Source organism: Drosophila virilis, chromosome X, assembly GCF_030788295.1.
Source record: "Drosophila virilis strain 15010-1051.87 chromosome X, Dvir_AGI_RSII-ME, whole genome shotgun sequence".
In the NCBI taxonomy this organism is placed as follows: domain Eukaryota; kingdom Metazoa; phylum Arthropoda; class Insecta; order Diptera; family Drosophilidae; genus Drosophila; species Drosophila virilis.
The window spans coordinates 8,485,671-8,511,569 of record NC_091543.1 but is presented as its reverse complement, the minus strand read 5'-3'; the positions used below and the strand labels follow the sequence as shown (position 1 = coordinate 8,511,569).

The following is a 25,899-nucleotide window of genomic DNA, read 5'->3' as shown; positions in this document are numbered from 1 at the left end:
CCTCTCATCTTCCATCTCCTTTCTGGCAATTGGGCAGCACAGCTTATTGGTATACCGTTCTCTCTCTCTCTCTCCTTCTCTTCCTCTCACTCTCTGTGTGTTTTGCATATGTTTTGTCTCGTTCTAAAAGCAACGGCATCTGTCGCGCGGGCATTCCGATTTATAATTGAGGCATTCGTCCATGCAGTACGTATCCGCACCCTCGCGTCCCTCCAGTTCACCAATCGCCACGCACTCCTGACTGTATGCAACAAAGGGGAGCAGATGAGTACAATACGAAGAAAGTGAAATAGATATAGAGTGAGGTTATGTTGTACTTACGGACAATGGCATGCGGTCTCCGGACAGTTGGGCGGATAGCGCAAACAGTTGACCTCACACCAGTTATCAATGCCGGGCAGCGAGCGGAAGGGCGGCGCACCAATGCACTTTTGATCGCTGCAAAGTTTACGGATGGAGTGAGAAACGAGGAGGGAGGAAACAAAAGTGATTACAACAAAATGTTAGGTCGTATTATATCAAAACTAGTGAAAAAGGAACTATAACTACATATATCAAAAATTATCTGTACAGCTAAGCTGATTGACAGATTGATTGGCTGACTGTCTGATTGATGATTAACGAACTTAAGGCACCATTTGGAGAATTTCTTACGTATAATGAAAAGAAAGTGTAATCCATTAGATCTAGAATTATATCAAAATAGATTTATACATCTCTCAAGATTGATTGATTGATGGTCAACACTGCATTAGAACTATAACTATATGAAAAGTAATCTATACTAGATGTATCTTGATGTATAGCGGTTTGACTGATTGATATGCGCACTGTCTGATTTATTATTAACGCACAGCCCAAGCCGTAAAGTCTAGACCTGAATTTTTTAACCATTTGTGGAAGCACTACTTCAAATTATATTTAGTAAGTCAGTTTCCTTAAGAAGTTCTGAGATCGGCGGATTATTAACCTAGGTATTATCACAATTTCGGACTTGAACCGATTGCAAACAATAATCGGAATTGTCTTTATGTATGTTTACAATCTCTTGCTCAATCCAATTCCGTGCTACTTCTCTTTGAACTAATTTAAAATGGGCTTTGGTATATACTAACTTTTGTATGCTATATTTAATCCGTTAAATCTTCATAAGAATCGAACTTGAAACACCGAAAGAACTCATTTTCTTTAAAGGCACATAGAGGAAGCAGGCCTAGCTGAGATTTTCAAGCACAATTATTCCCAAATCGAATATGTTTTTTGTGTTTATCTAGCCCCTAAGTTTCCAAATTCCATGAATCAGTTTATATATAAGTGGTATCTGTGACTGTTGTAGCAGTCATGCCTTTGAAGCTCTATGTGAATGAGTTCAAGAGGCAGGAGGAACGTCGTCGTCTTTTGGCCGAATTGCGGATTGTTTATGGCAATGCGCTCTCCGACTCAAATCTGAGGCGAACGAGAACAAAATTTCATGCAGGACCTGCTAGCAGCGTCTATCCATTTGGCCGGATCAATCCCATAAGCTGTCAGATCTCCAACATTTACAACACCAAGCGGCGGTCAAGGCCCCTGGTGAGGTGCATGCCGAAGATGAATAGTAATATGTCAGCTTGGTTTTGTACCGCCGAGGATACCAATAGTATATCCAAACGATACGAGATGCTGCAGCGTCAGGCCCTTCGATATGCCTGGCATCAGAATCAAGATAAACGAACGGAGAGTTCAATGCATAAAAAACACAAATTTTATTTGTAAATAAATAGTTATATCCATGGCTCAAAGTATTACAGATCGTTTCGAAAATCCTAATCAATGATAACTTGGTTATTTGTATATATGCAAGAAACATAATAGATTACTCGAATAAGAACCCTAATACCTAATATAAATTTTTATATGTTATTACAAATTTGAATTCTTAATTAAGCAATCGCTATATATAAAACTGTTTGCCCCTACTAACTGACTGGTTGGTGTTCAGCTCACAGCTCAAATCGTAAAAATTGTACCCTCGAATATCCTATATAGACTTAGGTCGAAATTTCTCACGCTCATAAATCGGTCTTTTTGTTTGTGGTTTGGCCTCGAGATCAATTTGGCATCTAAATCTGGCAACATTATTCTTGTCTATTATGAGTATTTTTTGAATTTCTTCACTTTTCTGAATCTGCGATACATACATTTCTGTCAGGCCTACCGAATCATAAACCCCATCTTGTCCAATATAGAAGTCAAAGTAGATACGTAAATATTGTTGTATATGTTTTCAACATTTATTGGGGTCTAGGCATTGAGTTGAGGGTATAACAAATTTGGCATTCTCTTTGTCTAATGCATAGAAGGAGAAATTTTCGACCCCATAAAGTCGAGTTCATATAGCCAAGTCCGTCTATCCGTTCGTCTGTATGTCCGTCCGTCTATCTGTTGCTATGTCTAGTCTAACTAACTAGTCTAACTAACTAGTTTTAAAGCTATCGTCCTGAAACATTACAAAGGCCCGTCTTTCTGATGCAGCCAGTAAATAATGCCTTCACAAATATTTGCTGAGTGCATCAGCTGAAAGCGAAAGCTTGTTTTTTGAAAAATAAAAACATATATGGCAGCAATATAAGGTTGCTGGTAACTTTGCAAGGAACATGGTAAAAAGAGCCTGCAGGCCAATTTGTTAATTTGTTAAGTTTGGATAAGCTAAACGATTTTTGAATGTTTCCTAAAAACTTCTCACATTTGCATTTGCCTTCACACTGTGTACATATTTCCGTTCCGACATGGATGTCAACTGAGCTCCGGGCAATACTATATTTTTCATCGAACAGTCACACGTTTTTCTTTTGGGCAGAGTCAATTTTCATACACACACGCACACACGCAAAAACACATGCAATTATTTTCAGTACATAAACCAACGCAAGGAAGAATCCAATCCAAAATTTCGCAAAAAATCGTAACGTAAACGGAAACGGAACCGGAAAAACGGGTAATCGCTAGAAACAACAGAAAGTCAACGAGATAAAAAGAGTTAGCGGTGGGGTAGCATGAAAATGAATCGTACACGCTTCAATCATATGAGGCACGAGCGCGAAAATGATGGACTGCCGCAGGTCCTCCAAGTGCCCCTCTCGGTTAGCCCTCAAATGGGTAATGCGTTGAACGCACTGCGCAAAACGACATTCACCAGAACGGAGCTCATGCAGCGGCCCCCAGTGGGTAAGTTGGTGGATGTGAAATATAGAAATGACTAGAAAATTTACCCCCTTTTATGTCCGCTCGTCTGTCTGTTGGCATCTTTGGTTCTTATATTCCAGCTTAAGCTTTGATGCCTCGATTTCGCAGGGATTTTTAAAAAGTATAGCCGCAGTTTTAGTTACATGCCCCCGGTTGAATCTAAACTCAATGCACTGAAACTTTCAGAGCAATCGGTAAAGAAGACGAGCGAGATCTGAGATTAGGCCGAGAAAATTTCATTAAGATCGACTATAAGCACCGAAGTTAAGCAAGAATGCGATTCTCATTGTATTCGACTTGTGGAACAAGGATTGTTGTGTACAGGGAGTTAGAATTTTTTAGGGAAGCTAGAATGTCTATCTTTATCTCTATCTCTATCTCTATTTCTATCTCTATCTCTATCCTCTATCCTCTATCCTCTATCCTCTATCCTCTATCCTCTATCCTCTATCCTCTATCCTCTATCCTCTATCCTCTATCCTCTATCCTCTATCCTCTATCCTCTATCCTCTATCCTCTATCCTCTATCCTCTATCCTCTATCCTCTATCCTCTATCCTCTATCCTCTATCCTCTATCCTCTATCTTCTATCTCTATCTATCTATCCTCTATCCTCTATCCTCTATCCTCTATCCTCTATCCTCTATCCTCTATCCTCTATCCTCTATCCTCTATCCTCTATCCTCTATCCTCTATCCTCTATCCTCTCTATCCTCTATCCTCTATCCTCTATCCTCTATCTCTATCCTCTATCCTCTATCCTCTATCCTCTATCCCTATCCTCTATCCTCTATCCTCTATCCTCTATCCTCTATCCTCTATCCTCTATCCTCTATCCTCTATCCTCTATCCTCTATCCTCTATCCTCTATCCTCTATCCTCTATCCTCTATCCTCTATCCTCTATCCTCTATCCTCTATCCTCTATCCTCTATCCTCTATCCTCTATCCTCTATCCTCTATCCTCTATCCTCTATCCTCTATCCTCTATCCTCTATCCTCTATCCTCTATCCTCTATCCTCTATCCTCTATCCTCTATCCTCTATCCTCTATCCTCTATCCTCTACTACTCTATCCTCTATCCTCTATCCTCTCTCCTCTATCCTCTATCCTCTATCCTCTATCCTCTATCCTCTATCCTCTATCCTCTATCCTCTATCCTCTATCCTCTATCCTCTATCCTGTATCCTGTATCCTGTATCCTGTATCCTGTATCCTGTATCCTGTATCCTGTATCCTGTATACTTTATCCCCTAGCCTTTATCCTCTAGCCTTTATCCTCTAGCCTTTATCCTCTAGCCTTTATCCTCTAGCCTTTATCCCCTAGCCTTTATCCCCTAGCCTTTATCCTTTATCCTCTATCTCTATCTCTCCCTTTACAACTCCCTCTACCTTTAGTTCTCCCTCTCACTCTATCTCTATCTCCATCTCTCTCTATTATTCTCATTCTGCTGCGACTGCTGCTCAGCTACTGGCACGAATCGCTCGAAACGCCTTACGAATCTGAATACTGTGAACCGACCGCTGAGCAATGGAACAACTGCTGCAGCTGAGGTGAATGCCAATCGACGCATGGGCGGCACACGTGGTCACTTTTTGCCGCGCGTGGCTAAGCTGGCGGCCAACAACAATAGCAATGTCAACAACAACAATAGCAACTTTAACAGCAGCAACATGACAAAGTCGTTATTGACACGCAGCAAATCGCCGTTCAAAAAGAAGCCCAAAAGCAGCCATCATTTGACCGGCGGCTGTGACCACAGCGTCGAGAAGTCAGTGAAGCCACAACAGCATCAGCTGTATCAGCAAAAGCAGAAACAGCTGGAGCTGGAGCTGGAGCTGGAGCAGCCGCTGGAACTGAACAGCATTGTGGCCGGCAACGGAATTGTGAAAAACTGCAACAGCAGCAACAGCAGCAGCAGCAGCAGCAGCCTCATCAGCAGCTGCTGCCTGAGCAACAGCAGCAGCGAGCTGCGCAAGATCAAGCTGGCCAAGGCGTTCCGTTTGCCGGACGAGCAGAACAAGAGCTTCGTCTATCTGTGCAAGCCGGTGAAAAAGGTCAAGGAGTTGCTGATGGTGCGACCATTGCGCAACAGCGTCGACAATGTGGACCAGCAGCAGCAACAGCAGCTACAGCTGGCCGATGATTGCACCGATGAGAATCTCGATGTGGAGCTCGCTGACAGTGAATCGTTTAGCTGCTGCAGCAGCGCTCGCCGTCAGCCGGAGCTGGCGGGCGGTAATCAGTGTGAGCTGGAGACACAGCTGCTGGATGTGCGCCAGCGGCAGCAGCAGCTGCTGTTGCTGACCGAGCGTGCGCTACGGCCGCAGCCCATATCCGACCAGGAACTGGAGCATGAGCGTGAGCGTGACCGGGAACGGGAACGGGATCGACAGCAGGAGCAACAACGTCAGCTGCATCTGGTGCAAAATTCACAGGCAGAGGAGCAACGCAAACTGGAAATGGAAATGGTTTGGCAGAATATACCGACGCTGCAGCGCGAAATCAAACTTCTGCAGCAGCTCGGCGAGAAATTGGAGGCAACGCTGCGGGCCAACAATCCGACAACAACGCCGCGTCAGGGCCTCAACAGCTATGAATCCAATAGCATCTTCTATACGCCGCGCTCGACGCTCACCCTGAACGGCTACGAGGCGCTGCCTATTGTCTACTTCGGATGCCGTCGCGTCGAGCATTTGGCGGCGATGTGGCAATGCGCCCGCATCAATTACCATGCCCGTTGCTTTGGTTGTGTGCGCGAATATCGCATCGAGACGAAGACCCTGACCGAGCTGAAGACCGCCGATGAGATGCAGTGCTTCTATATGCCGCTGGCCGAGGGCGGCGGACTGCAGCGCACCTCGTTCCGGATGCTGCGCGAGAATCCGAATGTGCTGCTGCAGCAACTGCGGCCATTGACGCCGGCGCGTCCCTTCAATTTGCTCGAACAGGATGCAATGTTTTTCAATAGCATGGTCAGCTATGGTGAACCGCAGCTGGGCGGCTGCCAAATGGCGCCGGTCATGGATAAGCTGTTGCCGGCCCGAGAAACGGGCGGCGGCAGCGGCGGCAGCAGCCAGCTGCCATTTGGACAGCTGCCATTTAGCCTGACGCCCTATACACGGCTCTCGGTGCGTTCGCCAGGGGTCAAGGAGCCCATCAATTGGTCCAGCGCTGATGTCGAGCGTTTGCTATTGCCCGCCGTCAAATGTAAGCCGGCCAACAGTTTGGAACTGAAGCAAAAGCCGGAGCCGGAGTCGGAGCCGAGGGCCAGCTCCTCGCACAGCTCGCTGGGCAAGGTAGCCAGCATTAAGTGCGCCAATCTGTCGCGCTGGAAGCGTCCCAAGCCAAAGCCTATGCAGATCATGCTGGCCAAACGGCGCACGTATCCGCGCCGGGTGGCGCCGCTCAAATCGAACGGTACGGAGCTGGAGCCAAGGGTCCAGACGCAGCTGCTCAAGACCGTGCTCGTCGGCATTGTGCAAGTGGCCGTCTTTCTGGTGCTCATCATGGCCTTCACCTATCCGGATATACGCTGCTGAGGCACAGACGACCAGCCAGGCGGACAGGCTGTGTGCAGCGGTTTCCATCTGTGCTCGCACCCAAATGTATTTATCCCATTTTCATTTTTTTTTTTCTTCTGTCTTTGCTATTTTGTGCGAGGGGGTGGCGAAACAAGTGCGCCGGGGTGTGGGGGTGCAAGGGGTGCAGAGGATGCAGGGGTGTGCAGGGGTGTGCAGGGGTTGCAGGTTGAAGATTGCGGGTTATAGATTGCGGTGTGCGGAGTATTTAGGTGCGGGCTGGGCTTATCTCGTCCTCCTGCCCCCGCCCCTTTGGACGTGTGCGCTTTATTTATTTTCTGGTTTGTAATTTGTTTTCCTTATGTTTAATATGTGACTTGATTTGTCGGTTAGCTACCCACTGAGGGCTATGGGTCAAAGGTCAAGGGCCGAATGTTAATAAAATTTCATGTGTAACTGAAGTATTCACTGTAAATATCTAATCTTTTAGCCTCAACAGCACACTAGGCAAGCTCTATAGGAACGTTGACAAATGCCTTTAAAATCATTTTAAAGAAAAAAAAGAACCCATTTATTGTTCAGCTTGATTATAAGCTGAACCGTTTCGTTTTGGAAATATTCTAAAATGGACAGAAAGAAATCGTTTAGTAAACTTTGGCCTCATAACTTTAAATTTAAATTTGAAAAAAAAAATCTTCAAAAAGTATATTTCAAATTTGTTTTCCCTGCAAGCTCTGATAATTATTGGGCGTCGGAGAAAACAAACCTTGAAGAATGGCTAAGCATATTTGAACTTTTTAAAGCCCGAAATACCCCTGCCTCACTCTTTAATTTCAATCTGGAAAGTAAACCTCATAATTGTTATTTTTTATGCTTATCCGTAGAAAGCTCTGGCAACACTTTGACCATTTCCTTTGCAATTCGAATCGGTTATAACCGATTCGTTTAATTAAACTAATTATATGGAATATTTATTAAGCACTTAACCGTTTCGGTGCAAAACCAAATTTGTGTTTAAGCAACCCAACAAACTGCTGGCAACTCTTCATTCTTTGGTTTTTTTTTTACAACTCAGCACGGTTTACCGTTTCGCTTTAGACAACAACAGCTATATAAAACGAGTTATATAAGTTTTAGATATTTAAATTTATTTTAAGCATTTTCTTTATATACAGCTTATATATATATTTAAGTGTGTCTGTGTGTGTGTGTGCGTGTGTGTGCGAGTGTGTGCGAGTGCAACCATAACCCGTTTTTGCATCTTACATCTACAGTTTACAGTTGACCTTTACCCGTTTCGTGTAGACCTTGTGCTGCGCTGCTTTAGCTAGAAAAACTTTTGTGTATCGGGTAAGCGGATTTTTAGCGTTTTTTTTTTTAAATTGTTTTTAGCGGGTAAGCGGTTAAGCGGTTGGTGGCTTGCGTTTGCGCGCATGCCGCGTGGCATTGCTAAATGGAAATGCGAAGCAAAAGTTAGAAATGCATTTTCAATTGGGAAATTATAAAAATTTGAAATAGAAACGGTTAAGGAAGCGGAAACAGTTAACGATAGTTATTGCGAGAAAGAATTAGCAAGAGATGCGAAATTAAATTGTAAAGAGAATAAGAAGCTACAGTGGTTGCTGAAATTTTGGGAAATAAAAGTAAAAACTTCTTGTTGAACAGATTTGTATGAAGAAAGAAGAAGAGAAACTAAATAGTACCGAATCGGTTAAGGTCATAATCAATGTAACCAAAGCGAATTGCTTGGGACTCGGATAAGTCAGCTGCGTGTGAACCGTGTAAATCGAATGGCTTTAGAAACTATAAAATTGAAACCAAAAGGAACTAAGAAAGGGAAGCAGTAAAGAATGTAGTAAAAGGCGTTAAGCAAAGTAGATATGTATTGAGAGCATACGAGAAAAATAGTAGTAAATCGGTTAGGTATTAGTAAAAATAACTTAAATAATTCAATGTAAATCGGTTAGGAACTGCTGCCAGTTATGCATAGCAGCAGCCCTGACCATTGTGTTTGATACGATTTCTAACCGATCTATAGTCGATCTATGTCAATTGATCACTTGAACTTGAACCGGCTAAGAACCGGTTATCAATAGTTTGAGAACCGGTTATAATCGGTTACCGCCAAATTGAGAACCGGCTATGAATCGGTTATCGATAACTCGTGAACCAGTTTTAAGCAATTACCTTTTGCATTTTGAACCGGTAATTAATCGGCTTTTGACAAACCAGTTATAAGCGGTTAACGATAAATTGTTAGCCGGCTATGGATAACTTGTGAATAGGTTATAAGCGGATAACGTGGATTACGGGAACCGTTCATATCGATATCGATAGCTGGTTAATTAGCTATAGCCCAGTTATCGATAGCTTGTGAACCGGCTGTGATCGGAAATCGTTAGCTTGCGAATCGGTTATAAATCTGTATCAAAAGCTCGTGATCCAGATGTAAATCGGTCATCGGCAGCTTATAAAACGGTTATGAATCGGCTAGAATTACCGAGAATTAGTTGCCCAAAACACTTACCGCACAATCAGTGGGAACACATTGTTATCGTCGGGCGCCCGATAATCACGATAGTACAGCAAGTACGGGGATCTATTGTTGACAAAAATAGGCGGTACGCCGCCGCCCGTATTGGAGATGATGGCAATGTCCGCGCAGTTGCGGAACGTTTCTGGAAAAGAATCAGAAAAAGGCTTGAGGGATTAGCAGTGGACCACGATATCTTTGGCACACGGGACATACCCGCCTTGCCGCAGCCGACGGCTTCGGTGCCGTTGGAGCAGGTACCCCACATATTGGCCGTGTAGTAGGTCCACTGAAGGACGCACTGGGTGCAGGTGACATACGCTGGCAGGCGGACGCTATAGCGAAATATGTCCTTCTTCTTGGTGTTGCGCGGAATAAGGTATCGATGCTCCCGACTGCCCGAAATGAACAATGGATAGCGATCGAAGCACTCCTGGGTGGCCTCCTGTCGGGGATTATTATTGGGGCACAGATACATCTCAAAGCGACCATAATGATTGGCCGTCAGTTCCACCTCAACGTCAATCTCCTGGCCGGCAGTATAGTAGCGCGATATGATGCCCTTGGCATACTCGCCGCCCGCCTCGTGCGGTCGCGGCGATTTCACATGGTAGGCATCGCCGCAAACGCCGCAGCGACCGCTGTTCTGCTCCCACTGGACCGCATAGCCACCGCAGAAGAGCTCGTTGTCATTGTAGTTGACCGGATTGGGATAGCCAAAGCGCCACATGGCATTCCGTGCCGGCGGATCCATCAGCCTGCCATGGCCCAGCACCGCAGGCAACAGCATCGCCTGTCAATTGTTGCGGTTACTTGTGGTTCTCTCTATCTTCATCTCGCTCTCTGTTCGTCCAGCTTAACTCACCAATCCAACTAGAATTGTGTACATCTTTCCACTGGGACCCGTCGTCTGGCCGCGCATCTGCAAAGGGCAAAGGAGACAGTTAACAGACAGCGCATAAATTTGAATGCATTTGCTGCCCAAAACGGGTTTGCCAACGTTCACAATGGGATATATCAAACATCGTATATTAAGTATTATATAAATTTCACATTAATAAAATATGGTTAAGCGTTTTTCAATTGATCATCAAAATTGAGATTTAGTTGAAAAATTATGTGAATGCATTTTTATTTACATATTTTATACAAATTTTATATATACTGAGTCTAAGTATGTCAAATCTTATCTGAAGATTAGGGCATTTTTAAGGATCGATATTTATCGAAGTTAAAAATACATTTCGCATCGATAAGCTTAGGGCATTCTTAAAAATAGATATGCATCAATGGCTTTTAGATCGTCTTCAAATTAGGGTTTTCTTAAAAATCGATATTTGTCGAAGTCGGAATTATTTGGTATATGATAAATAATATGCTATTAAAATTATTATTATTACATTTTCCTATTCTTATCGATATTTATGGACCCAACTAATCAAGGACTCAACTCTTAACTGCTTTTGGGATTGGGTTCTATATAAAATTATTGATTGTATATAAATTATATTAAAAAAAAGAGGGAGGCCCTGGAAGATATGGGATATTGAATATATACATATATATATATCTTTTTATGAAGTATTTATTATAGGATATATATTAAAAAGCACAACTTGTACTTAACTATAAAGATTTCAATTGTTATTTATCGATGATTTTTATGACGTTATTTTGCTTGAGTACATTCCCTATATAGCCTCATATATTGGTCTAAGTTATATGCTTTGAAATATTCATTTCGCTCTTTAAGGCACGTTAACGTATTATTGGAAACTATATTTTTTGAAGATATCCTATCAGATTATTTGACTGCATTTGATTTTTTTTTTCGCATTTTGGCTTAATTTTTGGCGTTTTTATCCCACTGTGTCAAAGCGTCCCGGTATCAACTGGCAAGGACATCCACCTGATCAGCCTCTTTTTATTCTCTTTTTTTTCCCTTGTCAGTTTTACGGCTGTTTTTCGCTTTTGGTTTAGCTTTTGATGTTGCAGCATGTTTCGCGCGCCTGTCACGGGGGGCAAAAACTGTCAATGCCTGCGATCTGTTTATATTTTTATTTTAATTAAGTATTTCTTAAAGCATTTTTTTTTAATGCACTCGACACATTGCATATGGACTAAAAGGGTATTATGCTTTTGTGTAAATGTATGTAACAGGCAGAGGGTGGAATCTCTGATATATTTGATATATTGATATACATATATTCTTAAGCTAGACGACGAGCTGTGTCGAGCTAGTCATGTCTGTCTGTTTGAATATGCAAAGTGGAAAAGCTATAGAAATTTCAAATCGAGCTTATATTCATACTTGAAGACATGTTTTTTAGACATAACTCGAGAATTTTAAGAGTTGGCTACATCAAACTTGATATATATACGCAAAATTTGGTACATACAAGCTTTCGGGTGCTAAACGTCGGCTCTGCAAATTGCCTGAAGATCGGACTATAAATTCCGAAGTAGTTTAAGAACACATTTCTCACTGTGTGATGTGTGATCTGTGGAAGGAAATCGGTCTATTGCCGGGTTGAGGGTATTTTTTAGTCGAGCACTGCCGACTAGAGAACTGTTACTTGTTTTTTGCGTTTGTTGTTGTGAACATTTTTATGGCATCATCTAGTTTACGCACATGTGGCAACGCCCTGGAAACGCTGCTGGATTTGATTGCGTCTGGCGAAACGGGTTTTCATTTTCATAGCCGCGGGCAATGGGCGAGCACAGCATGGATCCCGACACCCAAGATCATGATCGGTGTGTCGACTTCTGGTCCGGCCCCCAGCGGCTGCTCTCTAAAAATATGTATATACATATTGTATGTATGCATGTATATCGAGATATGTGCTGGAGCCTGATTATAAGTTCAAGTGTTATTTATTTATGGCCGGCGCAGATATGTGATGCGGCCATCAAATGAAATATGCACAATATGCATATTGATTAAGATGAGAGCTCCGATTTTTGTATTTTATTTTGATTATTTTCTTCATATTTTGGCCATTGGCCATTGACTCCACCAACGGAAGCAACAACAGCTACTCGCATAATCGCCCGAAATGCTGTTTTCATAATGAGCCACGGGAATTGTGCGCATCCATTTGCATAAATTCCCAAAACAACGCAACTCAGTTCACAGAAGTCAAGTGCCAAAAAGTTGAGGATGCCGCGCAAATATATACTAAGTATATATAAATATAGTCAAGCATAACAGAAATACTGCAAAATGCTGGAATGTGCAGAGCTCTGCAGCTAATTGAGATAGAAATGTAATGAAATTGAATAGATGCTCTTGCAATTGCTTTTAAATCAAATATGATAAATTCTGATTTGAAATGAAGTGAAAGGAAATTCTTAATTTTCTCAGTATCTGTTCAAGTTAAAGAGCTGCACAGTATCCTTGAAGTTGTCAAAACCTTAAAATATATATAGCTACGTATCTCGGGACCTGTGCGAGCTAGCAAGCTAAAACTCGGTATGCGGCTCTGCTTTTGGTCAATATACAGGTTTCCCATGAGTTAAAGTATCTAACAAGCAGATTCCTCGAGTTAATCAAAGTATTCCTAATTCCAAGCTGAGCTTATCAGCCATAATAATCTTATGCATAGCTGTTGTAGTTAGCGTACAGGTTTAGTGCACTTTCAAGAGCCAGAAAATATGCACTGCATTCAAAAGCCAGTCGGGGAGCGAATCAATCAATGGCTCTGTGGCAAATTGGAGCCTGTTAGGCTCCCTGCTTGGTTAAGCAGCTGCTTTTTGTGCCCTGTTTGCGCTTGCATTAACTTTTGGCATGTAATTAGGCTTGAACACTTGAATTTTAATTGCCGATGATGGGGCGGGCAACAGAAATCAATAAACCGCCAGACGACCAGGCTTTCGGTCTGTGTCTGCAAATTGAGCGTGTTGCATGCAACGCAGCAGCCGCACAATGAGGCAGCTCTGTGCGGCAATCGACAGGCAAATTGAAAGCGCAGCCAAGTAAGTGATTAAGTGCCCCCTGCACAAGAATATTTTTACTTGAGTCGAGTTTCGGATGCTCTAAGTGAGATCTCAAAAGTTGTCAACGCCTGGACAAGCTCGATAGGATATAGGCTTTTATTAACTGAAGCTAATCAAATTAGAATAGAATTTATTTAAAGCCAAAAGTAGCTTATAGAATACTCTCCAAACCGGTTGTATGCAAAAGTTTTTTGTTTACCATTCGATTGGCCTCAAAATCATTTTCAAAGAACTTTGTGAATATGCCTGTATGGTGAAAGGTTGAACTGGCGAAGTTTTCAGTTTTTCTATCCGATCGAAGAGCTACACTAAAATTAAATGAAATAAAGTTTCAGCAATTTTGGCAATTCCACTCGCAACTGTGAAAATTTGGATGAATTTTCCATTATCGGCTTCAAAATCATTTTCAAAGAATGTATTTTTGCCGTTTTATTATTTTTTCGGCTTCTCACCTTTAGGGTTCTTTAATCGATATATTGTTTATTTATATCGTTATGCATTTTCAAATAGTCGTGGTGCTCAAGATAGTAAGGGTAGATTTAAATTTTTCATGGGCGGGCATTGGGTGAAAAAGTTGCATTTAAAACTTGCCATGGCCAAGGCTGGGCGTAAGTTAATGTCAGGCGATCAGGCGAGTCTTTTCAAAAAATATTTAGAAACTGAATTGTTTTAATATCTAATTGAAACTACCTTAACATGCGCCTCGTCGCAATTGGTAAAAGCTGTTTTTGTGCCCTTCAAACAAAAAATTGTCTTGCGCCTTGATGAAAAAAATATAGGGTATTCTGCTGTCGACTAAATAATTACAAATGCATGCGAGAGCGTTTTAAATAATTGCCTGGCAAATTAAAATGCACGAAATATTTTTTATTTCGCGTCGAATGCCGAAAAATTGAAAATCATTGCAGGAATTAAGTTGTAAATTAAGCAAATTGCCAAAAGGAGCTCTCCAAGCGCCAAGCGCTGAGTTTGTTGTTGTTTTTATTTTTATTATTGTTGTTGTTGTTGTTGTTGTTGTTTAATTGTTGGTTTCCTTTGGCATGCGAAATATATTTTTTGTTGACTTTGTGGCCCTCTGCTTCTTGTTTTTGTTTTGGTGTTGTGCAATTGACAGGTCCCGATTTACATGTTGCCCCACAAAAAAAAAAAATTCGTTTTGTGCGTGGTTTTTTTTCTTGTCTCTTGCGCAATCGTTTAAATGAAAAAACAGCAGAGCACACGAAGGGGAAGAGTTCGTTTAAGTGCTTGTTTCTATAGACCAAGGTGCACACATATATATATATATATATACATATTAATCGGATATCATAGAAGTAGAAGAAATTGTTTGCTTGCAATAGGTAAAAATCAGGCCTTGTTTTTGCCTCATTTCATGTGTTGCGTTGCAATTCGCAACTAGTTAAAGCTACGAAGCAGGGTTAAGCTGCCGACTTCATAAAGTATATTCTAGACATGTCTGTCTATCCATTTGTATGTCTGTCTGTTTCTATGCCAAATAATCTTTCTTTATGTTATCATATTTCTGGGGTGATTATATAAAAATATATATATATAATTAATTGATTATATAATTATAAATAAATAAATGCAATTGAATCTTAGAAATGTATGCAAATTTTGGCGCCAATGAACTTGTATATGATGTTGAAGAAATGCTGATATGCATACACATTTGGACAGTCTAATAATTTATAAAAAAACTCAATCAAAACCAACAACAAAGTCAATAAATAAATATAATTATTGGGCGTTACGCATAATAATAAAATGAAACCAAATAGAATTTGGGCAAGTCACGATTTTTGTCTGGCCGCAAATGACAAATTGTTAACAATTTTCGGGGAAATATATACAAATAATTTTCGAGGTCGCAACGAAAAACTGATTTACAAATTGAAACTGGAAGAAACGGATTTTGAGCTTTGTTCGCATTATTTATCAGTTTCTGCTTTGGCACGAGCGAATTAATTACGCGGCAAATTAACCGGCTCACTAATTGGGTTCGGTTACGTTGCTTTCTTTTGATTTTGTTTTTTTTTTCGGGGATTGGTTCTGGATAGGTCAACATCAGATTTTAGAAAAGAGAAAGACGCCCGCGCTTCAGTCAAGAACTGGCACAAATCTACAAATAACAAACAAAACAAACGGCAAGATAAACAACGAATTAAATGAAATTCGTGTTGTTGATTTGCATTTTGCTATCTTCAGACATGACCAAAAATATATATATAGTATTTGTATATTTATATTGGACCATTGAGCCCTATTAGCGGACCGCTCGAGTCTGCCGATAAAGCGACTAATGGACCTGACGAGCTCATTAATAAACCGACAATAAATAAGTCAACCAAAATGTAAATGTCTATCAAAATAGACAGCAATAAGCTCCGATTAGATCTAACACGTTTATTCTATCTTTTGTTTGCCGTTTTGCAACTATTCAGATAGCTACAAAGAGTAAAGTCTGTAATGTATCGGATGCTTATATATTTGGGCGTCGATAACATCTACATATGTAGGTAAGCATATTTATTATCCAAGAATCTTAGAAGCTTCTTGGTATCGCATTTGTGGCTTCGATTACGAACTTATCGATATCTCTATTATGATGTCTTTGCCTAATCGACGATCGATTATAAATTGACATCACAAACGATGCTTGCACAAAATCGATAAGTTCACGAGCGATAACTATTTGGCCGATAACTTTAACTAGCCATAGCCATGAAATCTAAGAATCAAGCAAGTAACAAGCAATCGATAACTGATAACTAAGTTATCGATAACAATACAATTCAATCAAAAACGATAGCTATGCAATGTTTATATGCTAGTTGTAAGAATTGCTTGCGAAATTTCAATTGTCGTTAGAAATTTTGCAGTTCGCGTGAATTCGATTCGTTCCCAAAGTGTTTGTTATCGCTTCGTTGGCCATTGACTGTACATATATACATCTTTATATGTATATGCCTATATATATATGTATATATCTGCAATGCGGATCACGTAGCGCTGAGTGGGTGCACACGGACTGCTACATGGAGTGGTATATCCATCAAACATGCGTAAATTTTATAATGAAATCGAACGGTCGCACAAATGCCGCTGACATCGATTGTCAAACGATCGATCGATCGGTTGATAGCTGTGATCTGAAAAGCTAACAGACCCTTTGCCTCCGCCCACCTCAATTGCTGAGTACACACACACATTTGTGTGTGTGTGTGTGTAAACTATATACACATGTTGTTGTGTTTCAAGGCAAAAAAAATGTGTCAATGTGTCAATTGGTTTTCTTCTTCTGCTCATTTTAACCGCAAATAAATAAATGTCTTAAACAATTGCCAATTAGAATTGAATATTTACCTGTATATGTATATTAATTAAATTTGGCTCTATGTATAACTAAAATTTTGGACAGAATGCCTTGTCCGCAAATCGTAATTAATAGCATTGAAGAAGAAGCAATCGCCTGACAGGCGTGGGAACAAGTTATTTCAGCTGTTGTTGACCACAATTGATGACCCTGGCTTAACTGGACCCAGCCATTGTGGCATCCTGGCCACTTTTGGTATTTAAAATAATGTATTTATAAAGCTAAAAATGTAAAAAGCCGCTTTTGCCGTCTTTTAAATGAGATGCAGAGAGATGATAACTGACACTACGCGTCGAACGTTCGGACAATGTGGTCAAGGTCAAGCGAATGTGGCCAAAAACCAGCTGAGTGAAAGACCCAACGTCAGCTGGCTGAAACACGGCTAACTGGGCCTGTGATCAGCTGTTTGCCAAGCTCTTAGGCTATATCAAAGCATCAAAGCTATACATTATTAAAAGGAGCCAACAGAACATCATTTCGGACTTGTGCGGCCCCAGACATCAATTGTCTAGTGTTTCCCATTCGTGCTAATTATTTTAATGCTCACGTACCTTGAACCTTGAACCTGCGTCTCCAACGACATTTCGCATAGATTTAATACTTATATTTGTTTATATTTAAATATATGTATGCATATATGAGGTTCTCGGCAGGAAAGAATTTAAAAATAGTGCGAAATTTCCTCTCAAATCATTTACATAAGGATTTTTTTAGCTTCAACCCAATGACAAACAAACGATGGGTAATGATCATCAGTAAGTCAGTCTGTCAATTAGTCAACCAGTCAATTAGTGAGTCAATCAGTCAATTAATCAGTCAATCGGGGAATTAGTCAATTAGTCACTCAGTTGATTAATTGATTAATCAATCACACAGTCAGTCAGTCAGTCAGTCAGTAAGTCAGTAAGTCATCCAGTCTATTTATCGATTTATCGATCAGTCATTTAGTCAGTCAATTATTCAGTCGAGTCAATCAGTCAATCAGTCAATCGGTCAATCAGTCAGTCAGTTGGCCAGACAGCTCTTCAATCAATCAGTTACTCAAAACAAACCCTGTTCTATAGAGAGAACATGTTATCTACATACGATATTTTTGCTAATATTTAGGAATTTTTGTTTATTTTTTACTCTTCTTTTTTTGATTGTAATTAAAGTGCACACTTTCCTTTTCTATACTAAAGACTGAGAAGAAATTCCATTTTATAGAGTTTTTTTTTTCAGTTTTTCTAAGTTCCTATATCTGAGATTCTTTTTTTGTTTTGAAGTTTTGCTTTGTTCGTCCGGGGCAATCTGTGGGCTACGGAAAGAAAGTAAAATGTGTATTGGCATTTTCTTGCGTCATGTCGATGACTGAACATTTCCCGAATAGGCCAACGAAAATATTTAACTTTTGCTTTCTTTTCAAAAATGTTCGACCAAAAACGGGTGATTCGTGCGATTGCAGACCCCTCAAAGCACCGCCCCCTCGGGAGTATAACAATGGGCGCGACGTGATGCATATAAATTGTTTAGTTTTTTTTTTTTTTTTATTTTAGTCAATGCGATTATCGAGCATTCGAGCATTATTTTGACTGGTTACCAACTTGCCTTCTGGCTAAATGCTTTGAGTCAGAGCCAAGTTGACAAAAAAAAAAAAAACAGAAGAAAAAACAATTTGTTTAATTACAATTAAGAGCTCATTGAAATGCACAAATCGCTGTGAGTTGTGGTTGCGGGGCATGTGTTTGGGGCCACATAAAACCCAATGCTCGGCCCCAGAGTTGACATTTCTCTCAATTGTAATGCTCTGTTCACAAATTGAAAATGAGCATATTAGCTTTGTGCTCTAGAGATTATATAGCTTGAATATATATGTGTGTATATTTGTTTCAGACGAAATCTGAACGACATCTTCGACGAAACAAAGGTCTATAACATGCTTGAAAGATCGAGTTAATATAGTTGTGGCCACGCCCACAGTCGCTCCACACAAAATACATAAATCTTAGCTCAAGTTGGGGCTTTATAACCAAAAAAAGGAGCAAAATGTTGCTAGTTCGCCTCACGCATATAACTAGTTCTCCACATCTTAGAACCCAGTTACTGGTTCAAACCTTTTGAAATTTAAAAGAAACAATACAACTTTTTAATAAAAATATTGCAAACCTCATTGATTCTCATAAGATTTCTGAACAATTTGATATCTAAACAATATTCGTATCTACATAATTTGTATCCCAACTTGTCTGGATTTGGAACTGAGTCTCTTTTAATTTGAATCAAACTAATATGAATATAAATTGATAAATTGGCCTTGATTGAATACCAATTTTTAGGATTTGCGTAGAGTATTGCGCAGTCGGCTACAGTGATGCCCGCTTGTTTTTCTCTTCTTTTTCTCTTTTACTCGTAAACCCAAAAAAGAAGCGACAATACTAAGCGCTAAACCCTCGAATGTTGTGTGTAGCGGAATTCTATTTACTGCACAATGCACACACTCACACACACACAACACACACACACACACACACAACACACACACAACACACGCGTTAAAATATCTTTACTGTGCATTCGGCATCGAAGCTCTTTAGTATGCCAGTCGGGTGTATTCCCAAATGCGTTGACTTTGAACGCTTTTGACAGCCCCGCAGAAGGCAGACGAAGGCATTTCGACTCGAAGTTGAATAACAGAACGAAATATCTTAGGCAGCGCAGACATAGGTAGAATTTTAGTGTAAATTATACCAGAAAGCGTCAACAATTGGAGCAGGAACTAGAAGACAGAAGAATGAAGTCGTTTCTAAAAAGACGTCCTTCTGCTCTCCTGACTCAAGGGACTGGAATATCCAAAAACAAAAAAAAATATGGATTGGAAGGTTTTATTTAGTGTTCAATGAATCTCACCTAACCCAACCCAACCGAACATAACCCAACTAAACCGACGCTCGAAGAAGAGACGTGGGTTTGAACTCTTAATTTCCAAAATTAATTCCAATTTCTGGAAAAATGGAATGAATTAAGTCTTGCTTTCCAGTTTAAGAAATATTTATGTCTCTTGTAATAAATGTCAAAAAAGCACAATAATCATTAACAAAACAAAATAAATGCACAAGAGATAAACAAAAGGAAAAAAAAAAACAATAATAGCGTAAAAAATATTTTCTGCACATTGCACTTTATGCATTTCTTGATGTGAGCAAAATTTAAAAATAAAACTTTTCAAGGTCTGGCAACAGACACACACACACACACACGCACGCACACTAATACACAAACAAAATCAAAATCAAATTATTTGGAAAATTCGTGAATTATTATTTTGTTTGCTTCTTATTTTCTGAAGAAATATTTTCATATAAAATATTAGTTTACCTGAATTTCGAACAAAATATTTGTATATTTGCGTCAAATCGATTTTGCACTTGGCAACGGGCACTTTTTAAAAAAAAAAAATATTTAAAAAAAATATCCGAGTTTAAATTATTAAAAAAAAAAAAAAAACGAAGGATTTTTGCAAGCGACACACGAAAATACACGCACTGTAATGGAATGTTCACGCGCTGCACGTAGGATACGGATGCGTTGGACTAGACGTTGGAATTGACACAGACACTGGAAGGTGGACCTTTAGCTGACACTCTGCGTATTGGAAATTCGAAATTGGAATTGGAATTTGGATTTGGAGTGTGTGACTGGCGCGTGCTTTGCGTTTGCGCAGCCGCAGCGTTCTGAGTTCGTTTGTCGATTTGCGCTCGAATTTCAACAGCTTCAACAACGGCGACAACAACAACAACAACAACCCTGGCGACAACAACAACAGTCAAAGTAAATACGCTTCCGAGTCCCGTCTTATTTTTTTGTAATATCGAATGCGTCGTCGTGCTCAGCGCGCGTCGCTGCGACTGAAGCGGCGGCTCTGCCTCGGCTCTGCTGCGCCAGCTGCTGCCACTGATCGCTTTACGTAGTTACGCATGCGCGCTGCGTCGGTGTTGGCGTCGCTGTCAGCGTCGAAGCGTCGCTTCTGCCGCCTTTGGCATTGGAGATGCGCGTAACTGTGATTTTTTTTTAAGGGCGCTGCAATAACAGTATTTGCCAATTGTTAACGTACATGTATGTTTGCAGGTGTTTTTATTATTTTAATTATTATTTTCTTAAATTTGACTGTGGAGTCGATATCTTTTCCAGTTTCTTTATATTCCGTTATTTTTTAACTGCAATTCGTTAACCGTTACAAGTAACTAGTAACCGTCAACTGCTCATCTCTAAAAAGCTGCGTATGCAAAGGAGTCTACGCATTGCGGTTGTCTCTCGCTCTCTGCTGCCATCGTCTCGTGCGCTTTGTGCGTTCTTCGCACTTGCACTTGCCGCAATGCAAGCGGGTTTTATTTCCACTCTCATAGGGCCTAGACGCACATAGGCGTCGTGTTAACGTTCTGGCACATTCGTGTGTGGGTTGTGTGATGATTGCATTCAGCGAATGCCTGGAATTGGGCCCCGGGGTCTGGCCAGTGTGGCTAATTGTCAGACTGTCGACTGATTAATCATCCGACAAGTGGAGGCCACTTACATGCTACGCATGCCAAAAGGGCCACAGTTTCGCTGACAGCCTTGGCCAAGTATTTCCGCAAGCCGGCTTCAAGACATTAAGCCGGAGAACCGCGGCCAAGAAGAGGCGAGCAGTGGCGTCAGCAAAGGGGGCTCAAACTGGGGTGTGCTACTAGTCGCATGCAAAGTGAATTTAGAGTTGCGATCTATAGAAAAGGAAAGAAAAACAGTAATAAATTACGGAAATACCATATTTAAGAGAAGTTTTTCTGCGTGAAATAAGAGTGGAATTGCGTTAAAGAAATAATGTGACAATGTGTAAAGAGATAAGCGAAAGTGTCTGAATATTAACATGGGGTTAAAGCTCTGTAGAGTTTAAGAAATAAACAGGTGAAGGCTCACAAATATATATGAGCAGGTAATAAAGGTAAAGAGGTTATTTAGAATTTTTTTTTGTAAAGCGATATAAAATATATTATATTCGGTGAGAATCGAGCTCAAACGTAAATAGCTAAATTTGTTATATGACTAATCGAAATTTTATAAATGTTACTAGCATATTCAATGCCAATTGAAAAAGTTATGTTCTTTGCGTGTTCGCCAAACTCGCTCCCCTTTTTGACTAAGCCACTGTTTGTTGGTTTATTTATGTCGCATATTGTCTAAGCAGATTTTGATTTATGTCGTCCACTTTGAGTGCTGAATATGAAATCAATAGATCGATTTTTGGGCCGCTTTGCAAATTGAAATCGTGACTTGGGGCTTTAGATAAGGCGCACGCCGTCAGCGCAGCCAAATGTAAACGTAATTGGTACACAGACAATCGTGCCAGAGACAGAATCAGAACTGGAACCAGCCTCAGCGCGAGTTCAACGAACTGTTCGCAGTGTTGTCTCTATTCAGTTCTATTTAACATTTCAAACGGCCCGCCCTGTTGTATAACAGTTCTGTGCGCCGCATGGGCAGCACTGGCCCACAGCTGTTGGCAGCATTGCGCAGGACATGCAAGTAAGAGCAACTTAACAGTGTCTGTTAACCTAACAGCGTTAGAGCGTAAACTGCACAGAGCGCCAGACTGTGAATGTAAAGAGACAGAGAAAGAGAGCAACAGAGAGTGCGACAAAGAGAGCCGGCGGTTAAGAGCCTGCCACAGACTGTGCTGTGAGAGTCGGAAAATCATTTTTTGTAATTGCACGCCTGTTCGCAATGATGACTAACGCCAGTGGCTCCGGCTCCGGCTCCGGCTGCGGCTATGTCTGCGGCACGGCTTGCCCCGGAGCCTGTTATGCGGCGTGCTCAGGTCCCGTTAACAGCATGACTTGGCCAGAAATGCGTGATTTATACGTAATAAGCGCGATGCCACAAAATTTCATGCGGAAAGCGAAAGTCGCATGCGAATTGCGGAAGATTTAAGAAAAGCCGTCGAACATGCAATTAGCGCCTGCTACTCGCACACAGACACACACGTTAACTAACACATACTTACAAAACACACACACACACACACACACACACACACACAGCACACACACACACAGCACACACACACACACACACTCACACACACACAAAACACACACAACACACACAAACACACACACAACTCACACGCACTCAAAATAACACGCACAACCTACACGCACACAACACACACACACAACAAACCTACACACATACAACACACTCACACACACTTGTGGGACTGCATTGGCGCACTTGAACGCCGAGCACATTACGCATACGCCACGTTGGCCCGCAAAGTGCCAAAAAAAAAGACGTGTGTGTGTGTGTGTGTGTCGGGCAGGAGGGGGGGGGGGGGAGGGTAAGGGAACTCCAGAAAAAAAAAAAAACACAACAAACTTGAGCTTAGCATTAGATAAAGGCGTCCAAAGGGCGCCTGCAACGGTGGGCAGGGTGCGTCATTCACTGACAATTTACACGCTTTTTTTGCAAGTAATTTAATTTCAAATATGCGGCTCGCTCTTGTTTTGTGTAGGCGTGGCAGCTGAAATGGCCGCCTTAGCCTAATGTTAATGTTAATGTCGCGCGGCCAACGTGGGTGGCGCCAGTGGGTGGGTCGGCCAAGGGGGAAAGGCAAGCTGCTTGTGTGTGTGGTTTTTCTAAGTGTCATTAGCACAGCAAAGCGACCGCAAAAAAAGCGCAAAAGCATCTCCAACTAAATAATACGCATACATATGCATAACTCCGGCTCTGGCTGTGCGCCTGTGTCTGTGTGTGTGTGTGTGTGTGCATAGGTGTGTCTGTGTGTCGCAAACTAAGCCGCCACAAACACAACAGCAGCAACAAACTAACAACTTGACTAAACCAAAAGCCGCTATCAAAACATGCAAAGCCGTGCTGCCCGACCGGCAGATACCCTGTAGCCAGAAACATACACGCATTTTCTAGCTAAAGCTGATTATGCACATTAATTAATTGTTGGCTAGCTGCGCTCGATGAACGATAGTTATCGATTTTCGGCAAACGCGCAGAGTAAGAGACAAATGCGAAAGAAACTTTCTGAAATCGCAGCAGACGCTTGGTACTTGGAAATTTTGCATTTCCGCAGGCATCAGGTATTTTTCTATACCCTATAGCTTAGCAGGTGTCTATCGAGGGCAGCTGCACCATTTTTTACAGGGTATCGCAATGTTGACTTAAGCAATAAACTGTTATATAAATTAAGGCAAAAACCTAAGAGTCAAAAACACAACATACCCAAATGCTTGACAAATCAGTGTGTGTGTGAATGTGTTGTGTCCTGTGTGTGTGTGTGTGTGTGTGTGTGTGTGTGTGTGTGCGTGTGTGCGTCTCTGGCAGCTGAAGAGATGATACAGATTGCCAGGCATTTAGTTATGCAAAAGTGTTTCGTCCTGCGCTCGTGCTCTCGCGATTGCCCTCAACCAAATGTTGCTTAAATAGGACACACACACCCACACACACACACACAGAGACACACGCGCACACACACTGCCGCAGGGTGCTGACATTTATGACTATGATAAAGCATTTTATTAAAAATTATCATCAGCCAGAAACGATGTGTCACAACCAAAAATAAAAGAAGCGTTAAGGAAAATTAAAAAAAAAAAAAAAAGCGAACAAGAAAATAAATAAATGAAAAAACACCGAAAATTGCATGCAAATATTTTCATTTCCTCTTTTAATATTATTTTCTCATTAATTAACTTTCATCGTTTATCGATTTCAATTATAAGAAAATAAACGATTTCTTGTTAAATGCAGCCTTTGGCGACGGTTAACTAATTTCTTGCTGTAATACCAAAGACTAAAAATAGATCACATTTTAAGTGCAAAATTAATATCAAGCCTTGTATTTGTAGTTTTTTTCCCTCCAATATTAAAGTTCATCTCGAATTTGCTCATGTAAAGCAAAAACTTTGAGGAGTCGATTCTTTTCTCCAAGCCAGTCTGTACATATAAATAAATTACCCGGCAATGCTCGACTCTAATAATGAACTTTAAAAATATACCGAAAACACTCGTTTAATTCGACACCTGATTCGGCAACTGATTTGTCACGCTACTTTTCAGTTCTTTATAAACAAAATGGTATTGAAAGATTCAAAAACTTAATCCTACTCAGGTTATTCACTTTAAGCGTCGCATTGTCGCATTCCGATAAGCTGACTAAGTAAACGCTGACCAAGAAACTGATATTAATATATATTTATTGTAAGGCTATCTAGCATGCGGATCTAGATGCTGATTTATAATACAGGGTATAACAGGTAGTCTTCCCGGTAAAACATTAGCCGAAGGTTAAGGAAAAAATAACGTTATTTTAGTTTGTATTTAAATTAGAGCTATATAAATTCCAACAGCAGCTGCTATAATTTCTCAGTAGAACGCAGCAACACTTCACTTCTCATGTTTACAGGGTATACCAAAGTCGTTCAATCGATTGTCTAGTATACGAAAAGCCTAGCAATAATCGCACTCGAATGAAAACATTATTCTTAGAGAATTGCAATTGTTAGTGCTTGTCGGGCGGCGGGGGAGGGGCAGTCGCCGGGGTGGGGGCCAGCTGCCAAATTGATAATAAATAAATAAATATCAAAAAAAAAAAATGGTATACAATAATAAAAAAAATTCAGCGGCTTTTGTGTTGACCATAATTATGCATTGATTGACCAAAAAAAAAAAGTTTAAATCAAATAAAAATATTTTTGAATTTTTGATTGCAATAATTGTTATTGTTGTTGCTGTTGCTGTGGCTGGTCTTGCTGTTGCTGTTGTTGTCTAAAAGATCATAAATGGTTGGATCTATTAAATTGTGATCTGGTTTTTTTTTTGGCTCGGCCCAGCTAAGTCATTGCGCTTATGACAGTTTTATGCCCTTTCTGCGGCTTTTGTTTCGGCAGCCGCTCTATTCTTATGCCCTAGCAGTGGGTATTATAAGTTTGTCCTGCAATATGTAATGCATAGAAGTAGACATCTTCGATCCCATAGAGAATATCTACTGATATAGTCATGTCCGTCCATCTGTTCGACTGTCTGTCTGACTCGCTTTTGGATATGTTGACAGCAGCCCAATCGGACAACTATATCATATAGTTGCTATTGGAAAGATCGCTTGAAAGGCAGAAAAATTAGGTTGTTAGGTAAAATATTCTGTTTTTTCAAGGTACATTCAACAAATCTAGCCTTTACGAACTCTTACTTTCTCACATATCTGCAAAAGGGAGATGTCAACAAG

The 25,899-nt window shown here is 40.7% G+C and overlaps 2 protein-coding genes across 3 annotated transcripts; one reads left to right on the top strand and one right to left on the bottom strand.

The window, feature by feature from the left end:
- Positions 1–62: 62 nt before the first annotated feature.
- On the bottom strand, positions 63–20,389 carry LOC6633730 (uncharacterized). Of its 2 annotated transcripts, XM_002056979.4 has the most exons (6): positions 20,007–20,379; positions 10,146–10,202; positions 9,497–10,073; positions 9,275–9,425; positions 322–438; positions 63–241 (listed from the first exon to the last, which is right to left on the bottom strand). In XM_002056979.4, exons 2-6 carry the CDS (start codon positions 10,200–10,202, stop codon positions 124–126), a joined length of 1,020 nt encoding a protein of 339 aa, XP_002057015.3. In that variant the 5' UTR covers positions 20,007–20,379; the 3' UTR covers positions 63–123. The 2 variants fall into 2 exon arrangements, with proteins under 2 accessions (XP_002057015.3, XP_032296605.1); XM_032440714.2 differs by lacking the exons at positions 63–241; positions 322–438 and adding an exon at positions 8,085–8,196 and having other exon boundaries at positions 20,007–20,389.
- Positions 2,740–7,208, top strand: LOC6633731 (uncharacterized). Its single transcript, XM_032440713.2, has 2 exons — positions 2,740–3,207; positions 4,694–7,208. The coding sequence occupies exons 1-2, from the start codon at positions 3,036–3,038 to the stop codon at positions 6,766–6,768; spliced, it is 2,247 nt and encodes a 748-aa protein (XP_032296604.1). The 5' UTR covers positions 2,740–3,035; the 3' UTR covers positions 6,769–7,208.
- Positions 20,390–25,899: the final 5,510 nt, after the last annotated feature.